The sequence below is a fragment of the Brachionichthys hirsutus genome, chromosome 3 (genome assembly GCF_040956055.1).
Source record: "Brachionichthys hirsutus isolate HB-005 chromosome 3, CSIRO-AGI_Bhir_v1, whole genome shotgun sequence".
In the NCBI taxonomy this organism is placed as follows: domain Eukaryota; kingdom Metazoa; phylum Chordata; class Actinopteri; order Lophiiformes; family Brachionichthyidae; genus Brachionichthys; species Brachionichthys hirsutus.
In genome coordinates this window covers 16312107-16326555 of record NC_090899.1, presented here as the reverse complement: position 1 = coordinate 16326555, position 14449 = coordinate 16312107, and the positions used below count along the sequence as shown (strand labels likewise).

The 14449-nt window shown below is 45.2% G+C and overlaps 1 protein-coding gene across 1 annotated transcript in view; it reads right to left on the bottom strand.

The window, feature by feature from the left end:
- The window catches only part of adgrb1a (adhesion G protein-coupled receptor B1a), a 179840-nt gene that overhangs the window by 106673 nt on the left and 58718 nt on the right, over window positions 1-14449 (bottom strand). The window contains exons 3-12 of the mRNA XM_068760530.1: window positions 11924-12082; window positions 11253-11357; window positions 9560-9727; window positions 8975-9139; window positions 7492-7656; window positions 6169-6333; window positions 5957-6058; window positions 3593-3699; window positions 3313-3507; window positions 1065-1133 (exon numbers count right to left, since the gene is read on the bottom strand). Of these exons, the coding sequence (XP_068616631.1) occupies window positions 1065-1133; window positions 3313-3507; window positions 3593-3699; window positions 5957-6058; window positions 6169-6333; window positions 7492-7656; window positions 8975-9139; window positions 9560-9727; window positions 11253-11357; window positions 11924-12082 (1400 nt within the window). The remainder of the gene's footprint in view (window positions 1-1064; window positions 1134-3312; window positions 3508-3592; window positions 3700-5956; window positions 6059-6168; window positions 6334-7491; window positions 7657-8974; window positions 9140-9559; window positions 9728-11252; window positions 11358-11923; window positions 12083-14449) is intronic.

The window sequence follows — 14449 nt, the reverse complement described above, 5'->3', positions numbered from 1 at the left end:
CAGCAAGCTAGAGCAGGTTTGGCCCCTCTGATCCAGAAGCCCTGTTTACTGTCTCACAAGATCCAATACCGTATTGGCCCGAATATAACACGATGTTTTTTGCATTGAAATTAGGCTGAAAAAGTCGGGTCGTGTTATATTCGGGGTCTAGACATTATGCCCATTCTGAACGCTAGATGGCGCCAGATATCGTTACAACGAATGGTGAACTGAACTCCCCAGGCCAAAGCGAACGCCTATCATTATTTTATTGCGATGTTTTTCCTTATTCATGTGTTGTGAGATGTGTCTGTGTGGATGTGTGTGTGTGTGTGTGTGTGTGTGCGCGCGTCCAGCTGGGGCGTGTCCCGCCGGAGCGAGCGAGTGTGTGAGAGAGAAAGAGAGAGAGCGCGCAGAGCAGCAACAGAGAGAACTAGGAGACAGAGATATGCGAGCGATAGGAGGAAACGGAGTTTTGTTTAACAGTGCAAGTAAAATAAAGCAGCTTCAGTGATTCAGCACGTCTGGCCGGCGTCCATCTTGTGTTGCTGCGCTTCAGCCTTCGTCCCCAGCGTGAAGTCTGGAAGTTAACCCCGGAGGCGCTGGAGAACAATGATCCCCCCAGTTAGACTTCACTTTGATGGTTAATGCAGTTATTGCAATTTTGTTGTTTTATCACAGTAGAATGGTTTATTTACATTTTAAAAACCAGAAGCCATTCATTTACAAATGTGATTGCACTTTAGTTCACATATTTAAATGTTCAGATATTAAGATGTGAGACAGTTTTTGCATGATTTGAATGAGGCAAAATAACATGATTTTTCTCTCGAATATATTGTTATAACCATTTGTTTCAGATGTACTGTAATTATTTTCTGTATAAAAATTGAATTTGGTGTTCAAAAAGTATTTTCTCAAACTTGAGTCTTGAAAAAGAGGGGGTCGTATTATATACGGGGTAGTGTTATATTCGGGCCAATACGGTAGTCTTTTGGAGGCGGGGTCTGCAATCTCTGATTGTCTCTTGTTACAGATGAACTGAGCATGTGAATCCTGATTTAGAGAGAGAGAGCGATACGAACCAGTTGTGCTTCCTCCCATCGCTCCCTGTTTTCTTCCATCAACAGATTGCTGACTGACTGCACAAAGTTCTGTAAAACATAGAGAAAACATTTCGGACAATGTCAGTCTCATAGCTTTCCATTCTGAGGTTGGCCCAATACATATAATTCATCAACATTTTAAATTGTATTATCTTTTGTAAATGTTGTTGAAAGGTTCACCAGTGTTATTCATCCATCCATCCATTTTCAACCGCTTATCCGGGGTCGGGTCGCGGGGGCAGCAGCCTAAGCAGGGAAGCCCAGACTTTCCTCTCCCCGGCCACTTCCTCTAGCTCTTCCGGGGGGATCCCGAGGCGTTCCCAGGCCAGCCGAGAGACATAGTCTCTCCAGCGTGTCCTGGGTTTTCCCCGTGGTCTCCTCCCGGTGGGACGTGCCCTGAACACCTCACCAGGGAGGCGTTCAGGAGGCATCCTGAATAGATGCTCGAGCCTCCTCATCTGGCTCCTCTCAACGCGGAGGAGCAGCGGCTCTACTCCGAGCTCCTCCCGGATGACTGAGCTTCTCACCCGGTCTCTAAGGGAGAGCCCAGCCCCCCTACGGAGGAAGCTCATTTCAGCCGCTTGTACCCGCGATCTTGTTCTTTCGGTCACTACCCAAAGCTCGTGACCATAGGTGAGGGTAGGAACAAAGATCAACCGGTAAATCTCTTCAGCATGACGGATCTGTGCAGAGTCCGCATCACTGCAGACGCTGCACCGATCCGTCTGTCGATCTCTCGCTCCATCCTTCCCTCACTCGTGAACAAGACCCCGAGGTACTTGAACTCCTCCACTTGGGGCAGGATCTCCTCCCCGACCTGGAGGGTGCACTCCACCCTTTTCCGGCTGAGAACCATGGCCTCGGATTTAGAGGTGCTGATTCTCATCCCGGCCGCTTCACATGCGGCTGTGAACCGATCCAGTGAGAGCTGGAGGGCGTGGCCTGATGAAGCCAACAGGATCACGTCGTCTGCAAAAAGCAGCGACCCAATCCTGAGGTCACCAAACCGAACCCTCAACGCCCTGGCTGCACCTAGAAATTCTGTCCACAAAAGTGACGAATGGAATCGGTGACAAAGGGCAGCACTGGTGGAGATGCAAATTTAACCTCGCTGGGGGGAAGGAGCCAGAGCTTGTTAAGGAGTTTGAGAGGTACCGTCTAGATATAGTCGGCCTCACCTCCACCCACAGCTTGGGCTCTGGAGCCCAACCCCTCCAGAGGGGCTGGACTCTACATTTTTCTGGCATTGCCCACGGTGAGAGGCAGCAGGCTGGTGTGTCTTGCTGATACCTACTTAATTGTTGTGTCATTGAACCTCCGTCTTGCTCGGGTGAAGAGAGCGGCAGAGCTATCAATTGATCACTACCCTGTGGTGATTTGGATCCGCTGGCAGGGTAGGGGTCCAGACAGACTCGGCAGGCCCAAACATGCTTTAATGGTCTGTTGGGAATGCCGTTAGTGCAGTCTTCAACTCCCACCTCCGAAAGAACTTCTCCAAAAGCCCAGATGGTTGGAGACATTGAGTCTTAGTGCACCATGTTCTCCACCTCCAGCTGCTCAGAGCTGTAACTGCAGGGTCTCTAGTTCCTGACAGCTGACACAACTCAGAACAAGTACTGGCAGGCCAAGCATACCTTTGCCCGATTGGTTATGGGGCAAAAGCTCAGGCCTGGGAGAGTTTGGAGAGGCCATCTCGGAAGACTATCAGACAGCCTCGAAGACAATCTGGCAAACCGTCCGCCGCCTCAAAAGGGGAAAGCGGTGCAATGCCAACAATGTTTACATCGAAGGGAGGGAGCTGCTGTCCCCGAGGGTGGAAAGAATACTTCAAGGATCTCCTCAATCCTGTTACCATGCCTTTTATAGAGTAAGCTGTGGCTCGGGTTGAAGTGGCGGAGGTCTGCCATCTGCTGGTGTGAAGTGGTAACTACACGATGCCCCAATTTTTGCTTGTCGCAATACGAGGCTGCTTATATTTTAGTTTGCAATGCTAGCGATAAAAAAGTGACAAAAGCATGGACAAATCTGTGTCAAATTATTATTTGTCTCACAGAATTGCAATACCAACCATTGACCAGTTGAATTTGTAATTGTGACTGGTCAATGGGCAGTTGCTCTCAGAGAGACTTCAGAACTGTTTGTATTGTTCACTTTAAGAATCATATTGATGAGGTAGAATGCACGCTGAAAGATTATTACACACAGCAGTAAAAACAATGCAATTCACCCTGGTGTCTGCACTGCTAGGACTGTAGTACGCCCTTCTGAAGATCTCTGTCATGTTTTTCAGCACGTCCACCATGGCCAGCAGGTCACCACTGTAGCTGGTCCCATCACTGGACGTCACCCTCAGCTTGGTCATCACCTCTGAAACCCCATCTCCTACAAGGCCACGCTGTGCTTTGGATAAATGTTCCCGTGTCTGTCAGAAAAAGTGGAGACGGGCCCATTTGAGAAGCCAGTGCAAATGTTTTATATAGCATTTTTATAGAACTTTTATTACTCACCAATGTTTGTATACTCCGATAATCATTGGAAATACACTTCATATATGTGGGACTCTCCCAGTAGGCAACGCCCTCCTCGTCCAAGCTGCAGCGCCGCAGGATAAGCCCTTTGTAATGGACACAAATATCATTATACCGTATTTTTTGGATTATACGTCGCTCCGGATTGTAGGTCGCACCAGCCAAAAAATGCATAATTAAGAAGAAAAAACCATATATAGGTCGCACTGGAGTATAAGTCGCATTTTTGGGGAAAATTTATTTTATAAAATCCAACACCAAACAACATATAGCACAAAGAACATGCTAACACGTTTACCAAAATATCAGGTTTTATTCAGAATCACGAAATCCAAGGAAATCTTCATCCTCGGTGTCACTTTTGAACAACTCCCCCAACTCGGCAGGTAGACAAGACGCCGCTTCCTCTTCTACGTCGCGTACATCAGACTCGTCGTCAGTTGCAGTTCCAATTATTCCAGCCTTTCTGAATCCCGACAGGATGGTTGCGGTTGTCACTGAAGCCCATGCTTTGTCGATCCATTCAATGACTTCCAGGAAAGTTGCATGGCGCATTCTCCCGGTTGCCGTGAAGCTGTGCTCTCCATCCGTCATCCACTGCTCCCACAGGTTACGCAAAACTGACTTAAAGCTCCTATTCACGGAGATATCAAGTGGCTGGAGTATTTTGGTTAAGCCTCCAGGGATGATGGCAGGTATGGAGTTGAAAATTTTTAATTTATTTTTTAACTGTGGTGTGATGTGCGCTCTCATGCTATCCATCACAAGCAGAGCTTTGCGTGCTCTAAAGAAGCCATCCGGTCGCTTATTGTAGCACTTTGTAAGCCACAAGTTCATCATTTCTTGATCAATCCACCCTTTCTCGTTCACGGCGACTTCAACTGAGGAGGATTGGATTTTTGGCATGGTTTTTCGTTTGAAAATGACCATCGGTGGCAGTTTTGATCCGTCTCCACAACATGCCAGCACCACTGTGAAGTGTGATCTCTCATGACCAGTTGTAACGATATTCACACTTTTTTGCCCTTTCTCTGCAACACTTCGGCCCATGGGGATGTCAAAAGTGAGGGGGACCTCGCCTATTAAACTGGAAACAAAAAAAACCTCCGTCCTACTTAAATCTCTTAAATGATGTAATGAAGCACGTTCAATTGGAGAAGATTAAATTCGAACTGAAACGGAGGGTAGATGACTTTTATTTGACGTGGGATGCGTTTTTGGAGTACTTCAGCAAAAATAAACAGAAATAAACATACAAATGCATAGATATGACTAGCTTGACCCCCCCCCCCCCCCCCCTCACTCCTCCCACCCCACCCCCTTTTTTTTTTTTTTTTTTTTTTTTTTTTGTCTCCCTTGTTGGTGTCAGTTTTTATTATTTTAATTATCAATGTAGGTGTGTATGGATATGTGTACATTGTATGTGTATGAGTATCTGTACATGCTGTACTTCAATGTTTTATGTGTTCATAAGAAAATAATAAAAAGATTTTGGAAAAAAAAAAAAAAGTGAGGGGGACCTCGTCCATGTTAATAATATGATCCGGTGTCACGTTGTGATCACTTACATGCTTTTCAATGAACGCGCGGAAACTGTCAACCTTGGCTTGGAAGTCCGCTGGCAGTTTTTGGGACAGTGTCGTCCTAGCTCTGATAGAGAGGCGTTTGCGCTGCATGAAGCGGTAACACCAAGAAGGTCCTCCCGCAAAGCCGTTTATATTCACCTCCTTGGCAACCACCTGGGCGTGGAGACGCAACTGCACCGTTGACAAACCTCTTCCAGAAGCACGTTGTTCAAGCACCCATGCGTGAACTCGTTCCTCCAACTGTGGCCACCTAGCTTGTTGCCCGCGATTAGCTTTCTTTGTTTTCTTCATTTCAGTAAGCGTAACCTCCGCTTTTCGCCAGTCCCTTACAAGTTTTTCGCTCACTCCAAACTTTCTTTCTGCTGCTCGATTGCCGTTTTCGGCTCCATATTTCACTATCTGAAGCTTGTAAGCCGCGGAATATGACTTTCTTTTCGGCCCCATTTTCATTCAGCCCTTCTAATTTGTGTTTTTAGATAACAGGTGTGACAGATAACTCTGAACCTCCAGAAACCGCGACAGATTCTGACGGGTCACAGAGTTCCCTGTAACACCTGTTATAGAAATGTGTAGGCTACTGTCTCTGCGCTCACAGATTTTGTAAAAAAAGCATATATAAGTCGCTCCGATTTATAAGTCGCACCCCCGACCAAACTATGAAAAAAACCGCGACTTATAATCCGGAAAATACGGTACATTATATATGTGCGCACATGAGTGTGTGTGTGTGTGTATGTGTAAGTCTTTCTGAGCTCACCCATGGCATTGGGAGGACAACGTACTGCTGCTGTATCCCCAGCTGGTGTCATCTTCCACACAACGTTAGAATAGTTGTCCTCACTGCAAATTTCATGAGGTTCTATTCACAAAGAAGACAAAATGAACTTGATAGAAGTGTCTAATGCAAGCTACAGTTTGTGTCCATGATGTAATACTTCTGACAATCACTCTATGACCCTATCCACTGACCTGGGCACCTCTTTCCATTACAGTGCTGGACCTCTTCACGTTCTCCAGGGCAATGCAGCCCACCAAAAAAGGGCCCATAACAGATCCTGTTTCTCTTCTGGCTTCCCCCTCCACAGGTTTTGGAACAGCCTGACCACACGGACCATGGCTGCCACTCTCCATCCACTGACAAATACAACATACAAGACAGGACTTGAGACAATGAAGCATGCTCAATACATAAAGCTCATTATTTTTCCTTTCTATTGCACTTGCTCGGGGCACTTAATTGACATATCATTCTAAAATTGTTGGCCACTAGAAACATATCAATGAGATTTGATTTACAACCTACAATGGGCCCCTCGAAACAATCACACATGCATATATGTATAGGGGCCCCATAGCAGGCAGCGAGGTCTTGGGGGTGGTGGAGCCTTTCTCAAAGGCACATCAGCAGTGTTCTGGACTTAAACTGGCCCCTCTCCAGCCACCAGCACATACGCTATATTTCGTTTGGGCCGCGACTTGAACCTGTGACCCTCAGGTTTTCAACCCAAGACCCAACCCACTGAGCCACTGCCATACAACCAGTGCAGTTAATGGAAAATGGTGGCATAGTGGAAGACAGATCGGCACTTTCAAGTTGGGCCACCATTCCTGGTGCAACTCTGTGCATTTATCTGGACTTGAGACCGGCTCAAGGGAGAAACTGGCAATGCTACGTTAGCTCCTGCTAACCGTGCTACCTGTGCTACTATGAGGCTGCATTGTTTCATTATACATTTTCCTATATAATTTTAAATTAATACCATGGCTCCCAAATTAATCTCTTCTAAGTAGCCAAGGCTAATTTCAGATTTTTAGATTTTATAGGAGAACTGCTTCAGTCCTATAATTTCTGTCATGTGGGTTCAATGATGCATTAAGGTACTGCTTTCAGGTACAGGAAATATATACTGCTTAATATGCTTAATATGAAAAATTGTGCTGGTGCCAACAGTGACACCAAGTACTTCAAACAAACAACCTCAACAACCAACCTCGACGTTGTCACCTCAACATCTTTGTACAAACTTGTATTGATGCAAAGTTTGTTTAAAGTTGCACAAAAATAAATAAAACACGCAAACATCACATGTGAAAACACATAGCATTGACATTTAATCAGTCAAACTCTCGATTTGCCTTTCTCTGAGCAAATTATGAACTGAAGTGGCGGATCACTGAACAGAAGCAGAGAGACTCTGCCTGATTTACAATAAAATCTATCTCCATGTTTAAATTCATTGGTAAAAAAAAGTTTAAAAAAATGACCGAGCCGTGGCCCTGTGTTGTTCATACCTGGGCACTCCCCCAGGAAGCAGTCAACAGTCTCCAGCCACTCCCCTCTGCACTCTGAGCCTCCATACGAGGGCCCATTACACTCCCTGGTTCTCTGCATGGTTCCATTCGAGCAGGACGCAGAGCAGGAGCTCCAGGCTGACCAGTCGTTCCACACTCCATCCACTAAGAGCAGGCAGAGCCATAAAACAATACAACTTTAAATAGATTGGATTGGTTGTGTATCATGTGTTTACAAAGTAGAGTTGCATAGCATGATGGATGGTGCTGAATGGCACTGCTGAATACGTTTTTGCATTTCTTTGGATGTGAAAAATGTTTGTGTTTCTTTGCATCGTAGAACTAGTTACTGTATGAACATTATGATGATTCAACAGTCAGTCAAACAGGTGGCGTTGTGAGAACACAAGAATCTTTCATGGGGGTTAATGGAGTTCTACCCAAAGGGCTGATTGTTCAGCTCGTAACATTTGGCCAGTTGCAATGTGATATTGAAGATCAATTCACCCCTGAAAAGGAAAAGAACCAGCAATTGTCCACATAAAGACTTTAAAAAATGACAAAGCCGTTGTGGGAGACAAACCCATCCGTTTCCGGGGTGGATCTCGATCATGGTTGGATTCAGGAATTTCTTTCCATTTTTTTTTTGGAACATTGTAACTTTTTTGACTCGTTTCGTCGATTGCACGTGAAACATGACAGATTACATTGACACTGGGTCATGTTGTAAGTATAATCCCAAAGAAAGGATTAACCCTATCCCAGCTGCGAGTGTAAAGTAGGGCACACCCTGGCTAAGTCACCAACATTGGGCAGTACAAAAGACTGTCTCACCTGCATTCACATCTCAAGTTAGCGTCACTGATTCACCTGTATTACATCATTTTGGTGGTTGGGGGAGGAAGACAGATTACCCAGAGGCAACCCATGTAGATATGGAGAGAACATGTCAACAGAAAGGTCCCAGGACCTTCTTAGTCTAGCCGCTGCCCCATCATGTTACCAAAAACCGAACCAGTTGGCAAAAGTCCATTGCTCGAGTATGCATTTCATGAGCCGCACTATATGTAGAAGTGCAGGGCACCCGGCGAGGCCGTTTGCTCGACCCGCTCACGAATGCACATGCATTTACACATTTGTACAGAGCACAAATGTAGGCTAGCATTAGTTAGCCTAGCCTACCTTCTATTGTATTTTGCCATGCTTTTCTATTACCTTACATTAGACATGGTACTATTTTGTACTATTACTCTCCTTTTCTGCCATTCCTTGTGGGCAGCAAAGTAAGACTTTCAACTTATAGGGAAACTACTTCCACTTCTGTGCACATGACAATGAACACTTTAAATTCTTGAATCCTTGAATCTTTTTTGGTATAGTTGTGACTTCTCAAATTTAAATCAGACACTTTTTGATCGTTACAGTATATAAATATTATATGACTGAATGAATGAAGTAATTACTTCCAGTGTTTTTTTGGTACCTGGACAGACAGCTATGTTGCAGAACTTGGTCTGTTTCTCTGGGCCATCACATGGATCTCCCCCAAACTGAGGGGGGGAGCAGGTTCGTGTCCGGGATCTGTAGCCTCGGCCACAGGTAGATGAACATAAGCTCCATGGTGACCACTCATCCCAAGCGCCATGCACTACAATCAGAGGAGCTCGGGTATGATTTATAGACAGGATCCCTAAACACACTAAGAAAAACAAGCATTACTGCGACACAGAGCTGCTTTAGAAGAACTTCTCTTTGGAGCTCCATTACATTCTCGAATCCATTGTCTTTCTCTCTCCGCTGGGGAGTCTCCCTGCCTACCTGCATGTAGGTGAGCCTGTGAGCATCAACAAGCGCTGTGTGATTATAACGACAATCTTTCTAATCTGCCTCAATGTTTTCCGCAAGGTGAGGGTAGGAATCATCCCAGGAGCCATGCACGGATTTGCTAAGCGCCTGAGGAGAGGAGCCACGTGGGACTTGCATGGGTGAGACAGGGTCCAGGAGAGGGCTTGGCGAGCGCAGGGAGGTGGTCGGAGGAGGCAGGATTGTGGGGGGGGGGGGGTCTTACCTGGACAAACAGCAGAATTGTTGCAAGGTCTCTGCTCACGCAGCGGCCCACTACACTGGGTGCTGTAGGAGGAGGACACACAGAAACGAGTGCGACTCTGCCAACCCTCCCCACATGTGGCAGAACACACACTCCACGCTGACCACTCCTCACCTGAAGCTGAGTCTACTGGGGGGAGGTTGGGAGGGTAAAAGATAGGAGGAAAAAGGAGGAGAAGGAAAGGAGAGGGCCAGAACTAATTACCATGCAGGTGGCAGCCTGATTCACAAAAAGAGGAAGGGTTTGCGGCGTGATAAAGGCTCGATCCTAGCTGTGGGACATGTTTGGGGCTCCTTCAAAGATAAAATTATTCCACACTGTTTGAAAGCTCTGCTGCTGCATTCCAAAGGTTGCTCCAAATGTGGCTGAGAACTTAAGCTTCCTTTAGAACAAAGAGTATTGATGAACAACACACTAGTGAAAAAAAGAAAACAAAAAGATTCAGTCTGAAGTTAATCATCTAATTTGGAAAGGGACTACATGTCCATCTCATTCAGGGACGACATGTCCATCTCATTCAGGGACTACTTGTTCATCTCATTCAGTGGCCATTCTGTGCATTTATTTTGAAGGAGGTGGTCTCTGAAATGGACCCGACCGCTGTTCTGCTGGCGGCGCTTCATCTGTGGGCTGATGTCATATCGCTTGCATGGACCTCCAAAGGAAGCGAATGCAATAGTCAACAGCACTGACGCCATGGTGGTTCACGCCATGTGACCCGCCGGGACAACACGGAGAAGACGATTAAATAGGCAAGGGGAGTCGATTAGCAAATGAAAGTGATTCTTCACCCAAATTATTGATGCATCAACCTTGAACTCTGTCGGCTGATGAGTTTCCATGATGCTCCAGAAGAGATCCTGGATTCTGGAAAATGTTGAATTTTCCGTGAACACTGCAGTCAATGGAGCTTCAAAATGTGTTTCTCAATATCTCGGTTGATTATTGGTCAACGTTTATGAAATTTGAGGCAATCATGTAGGGTGGGGGGCTCTATCTTAACACCGAATTTAATCCGTATCATATCTGGAATGTGGATATAATAGAGATTTTTCGAGGGGTGCACCTCCGCCAAGCAGGTTTTATTTCTGACAGTATTTTTCTGTCTGTCTGTTTGCAGGATTACGGAAAAACTGCTGGATGGATCTTGATGAACAAAATATGATGATGGGTTTTGTTCTATCTTCAATCGCATTCAATTTTGAGAGTGATCCGGATCCCTGTCTGGAAACAAAAAAACATATCTGGATTTTCCAATTTACTTATTATTGAGGCTTTTTCAAAAAAATCCTATCTGTCACCAAAATCACAGCCATAAACGGGTCAGATATGAACCATCATGTAAAATGTCTTTTAACATTTAATATATTTCAGCTGAAAGAGCATTAAGTCTTTGCTCCTGTTGGGTTTTGGTGGAGCGTCGCTCTAACTGAGGGGGAGGACCCCGTTTAACAGGGTTTTACAGACCCAGATGTTCCCTCAGGGTTCATGTTGGAATTAGTCCGTCGCAGACGAGGCACCTCTTCGGGAGATTGATAGATGTGTGGATTGTGAATGAGTACGACTCTCGACTTTGTGGTTTTTGTAATGTGGTGGTCACCCAAGCTGCCGCAGTGACTGATGCATGGGATCCCGCTGCGTCCTGTTGTCTTACCTGTCTGAGGGCTCGGCTGTCCACTGTGGGGCTTGTCGACGTTGTCACGCTTGTGGCTGTCCAGCGAGCGAAGGGATTGGCTGCGAGAGAGATGGCGACCTTGGCCTAAAGGGGGTGAGGCAAGGCCGGGGGAGTAGGGGCGAAGGTTAACAACCAAAGATCCGTCATCGTTGGCTTATATTTGGGACACAACCGTGACGTGATTGGTCACCCAGAACAGCATCAGCCAAACTTGGGACTTTTGTGCTGCGTGCTTTGATGTGATTGTGTGATGCTTGTGTTGTTTTATTTATAAAAAGTACGCACTTGTGTTTCTACAGTAATGACCAATGTTGTGTTGGCATGGCCTGCCATGGTACTGATCAACTGTGTCTGCACAGTGATTATAGGAGATGGGTCTGCCTCCATCCATCTATCGATCTCTTTACTGTTCTTTGGACTGTGCACATACACAGTCTTGACAATAGCTCATCGTGTCATTCTTGTCTTTCATCAATCAAAGTCCCGTTTCCAACATGCACTCCGTAGGTCAAGACACTGACTTGCAGAGGATCGACACACACAAGCAGAAATAATAAATGGCTGCAGATGCTCATATTTAAACGCAGTTTAAGATGGAGATGTGTTAAAAATAAATAAACAACATTACACACAAAGAATGAGAAGCTCACCCTTGCAAAACTGGGAGTTGCAGGGCCGGCCCTCCTCCACCACGCCCTCACACAGGTAGGACTCCTCAGGTAGTGACTGACAGGTCCGAGTCCGGGTCTGAATCCCGCCTCCACACTCGCTGCTGCATTGTGCCCACTGGCCCCACAGACTCCAACCACCTAGAGATGCACAAACAAGGTTTGTGAGCGTTTAGTCATCAGTCCAGTGTTGGAGAGAAACATATAGGATAGGATAGGATAGGCGCTCGGGCCTAATAAAAAGCCTTTCAAGTATGGGGGACATTTAAATCTGAATCACCACACAGTTTGTTTCAGCGCTCATCTGATGGATCGAAGAAGAATGTGCAGCTTCATTACCATCTCATGGGGCCACAACAGGCATTAAAGTAGTAGTAGTAGTAATAATTTTATTTCAGTCAGTATCTTAACTCAAAAAAAGAAATAAAGAAATAAAATGAAATGAAACAACAGAACAATGGCTGAAGTGAAACACTTATTAATGTAAAACCCTTATTACAGCTTGATTATGAATGAAAGCACCAACCCCCCCTGTGAACCACATTATCACATAGATGATGGTATGTCGGCACCATGCTACAAAGTTCTACAAAGTACAGATACTACATAGTTCTAGTGGGTAAGAAAGGTATGAGCTGAGTGTCCGAGTCTACCTCAAATTGTAAATTCACAGCTTGGAACTGAGCTTGGAATTGTGCATGTTTTTTTACAGCGCTTGTTCAAGCGCATTGTGTTCTGCATCCTGATTGGCTAAGGGACTTGTCTTGATATGTAGTATGATATGCTATGTGACTAGCAGAGGGCACAAGATCATTAAGGATGGAGCACGAGGAATTGGAATAGAGACTGTGACATTAAAGTTAGAGCCCAAGCTCATTTGTTCATTAAGAAGTCTCTTGACGATTGAAGATGAACAACACACGGTACCAGGAGTGAAAACCAACTCGAGCAGCGGTTTTGACTCAAGATGGAGACCTTGAGGCCACCGGAGGGACTGAAACTTGCGGGTAATGTGGACAGCAACTGCCGATCTTTTAAGAAGCAGTTCGAACTGTAACTTGCAGCTTTGGGATTGGAATCAAAGTCCGACGCCAGGAAAATTGCGTCACTACTTACCGTAACTGGTCCCGAAACCGTAGAAGCCTTCAGTACGTTTGAATTTGAACATGCTGACGACAAACAAAAGTACGATAAAGTGATTGAAAAGTTCGACGCACATTGTTCACCGCAGAAGAACACTGTATATGAGCGATACGTGTTAAGGTTGCGTGTGCAGCTGCCGGAAGAGACTTTTGATAGCTTTATCACGGATTTGAAGCTAAAGGCTCAGTCATGCGACACTGAAAGACTCTATGGTCCGTGACCAGATCGTGTATGACATTCATGATAAACGAACGAGGGAAAGGCTGCTGAGAGAGGCGAAGCTAACGTTAGAGGAAGCGGAGAGAACGTGCCATGCTACAGAGCTAGCCCAGCAGCACGCAAATACATTCAACGAGTTAAATGTGGCTATAGTTCAGGAAAGTGCAAATGTGTCTGTCGTCAAAAACAAGATGAAAAGAAACGTGACACAGAACAGAAACCTAGACATGGTGACATGCAAGCGCTGTGCTAGCAAGCATGAGCCCAGGCAGTGCCCTGCTTACGGAAAGACGTGTGCAAAATGCAATGGAAAAAATCACCTTGCCAAGCAGTGCTTATCAAAGAGCAAGTCCAAATCAGTTCGGCTCGTTGAAGAAACCGACCTGAGTGAAACCTTCTTTGTGGGTATGGTGTCATGTGATGCTGCAGATTCCAATAAAAGAGAGGAAAATGTCACATGCCCAGACAGTGAAGACACGTGGATTGTGTCACTCCCAGTAAATGGAGCATTAGTAGCACTAAGGATTGATACGGGGGCACAGGTCAACTTGATATGCTTGACAGAAATTCGTGCCATGAATGAAAAGCCATGAAGAGTGCTTCTTTGAACTTTATTCACAGAAACAACAAACAAAACGAAACAACAAGTGCAAATAATAATAATAATAATAATAATAATAATAATAATAAAAAAAGCTACTGCAAACAGTGTTCTGAGACCGGGCATTACACAACATAAATAAATTACCATTGCAATAACTTAAAGTGAAGGCTGGTTTGTGACATTGAGAAAGTTCTTGATTAAATCCCATTTTCTTTCAAAGACAGGTGTTTGTAACCGTAATTGTGCAGTCAATTGTTCCATAGAGTATACTTGTCTTATTTTTTGTAACCATTGTGCTACTGTAGGTGGTTCAGGTTTCATCCAGCAGATTGTTATAATTTTTCTTGCAGTCATTAGCAAGAGATGGAGTGTAAATTTTTGATCCTGGGAGAAACTGTCTGGGAAAATGTCCAGCAAGAAAACCAAAGGGTCCATTGAAAGATTGATTTTAATTACTGTTCTCAATGTAAATTGAAAGTTTTTCCAGAAGTTAAGAATAATAGGACAGTCCCAAAAGACGTGTGTTTGGTCTCCCACAGGTC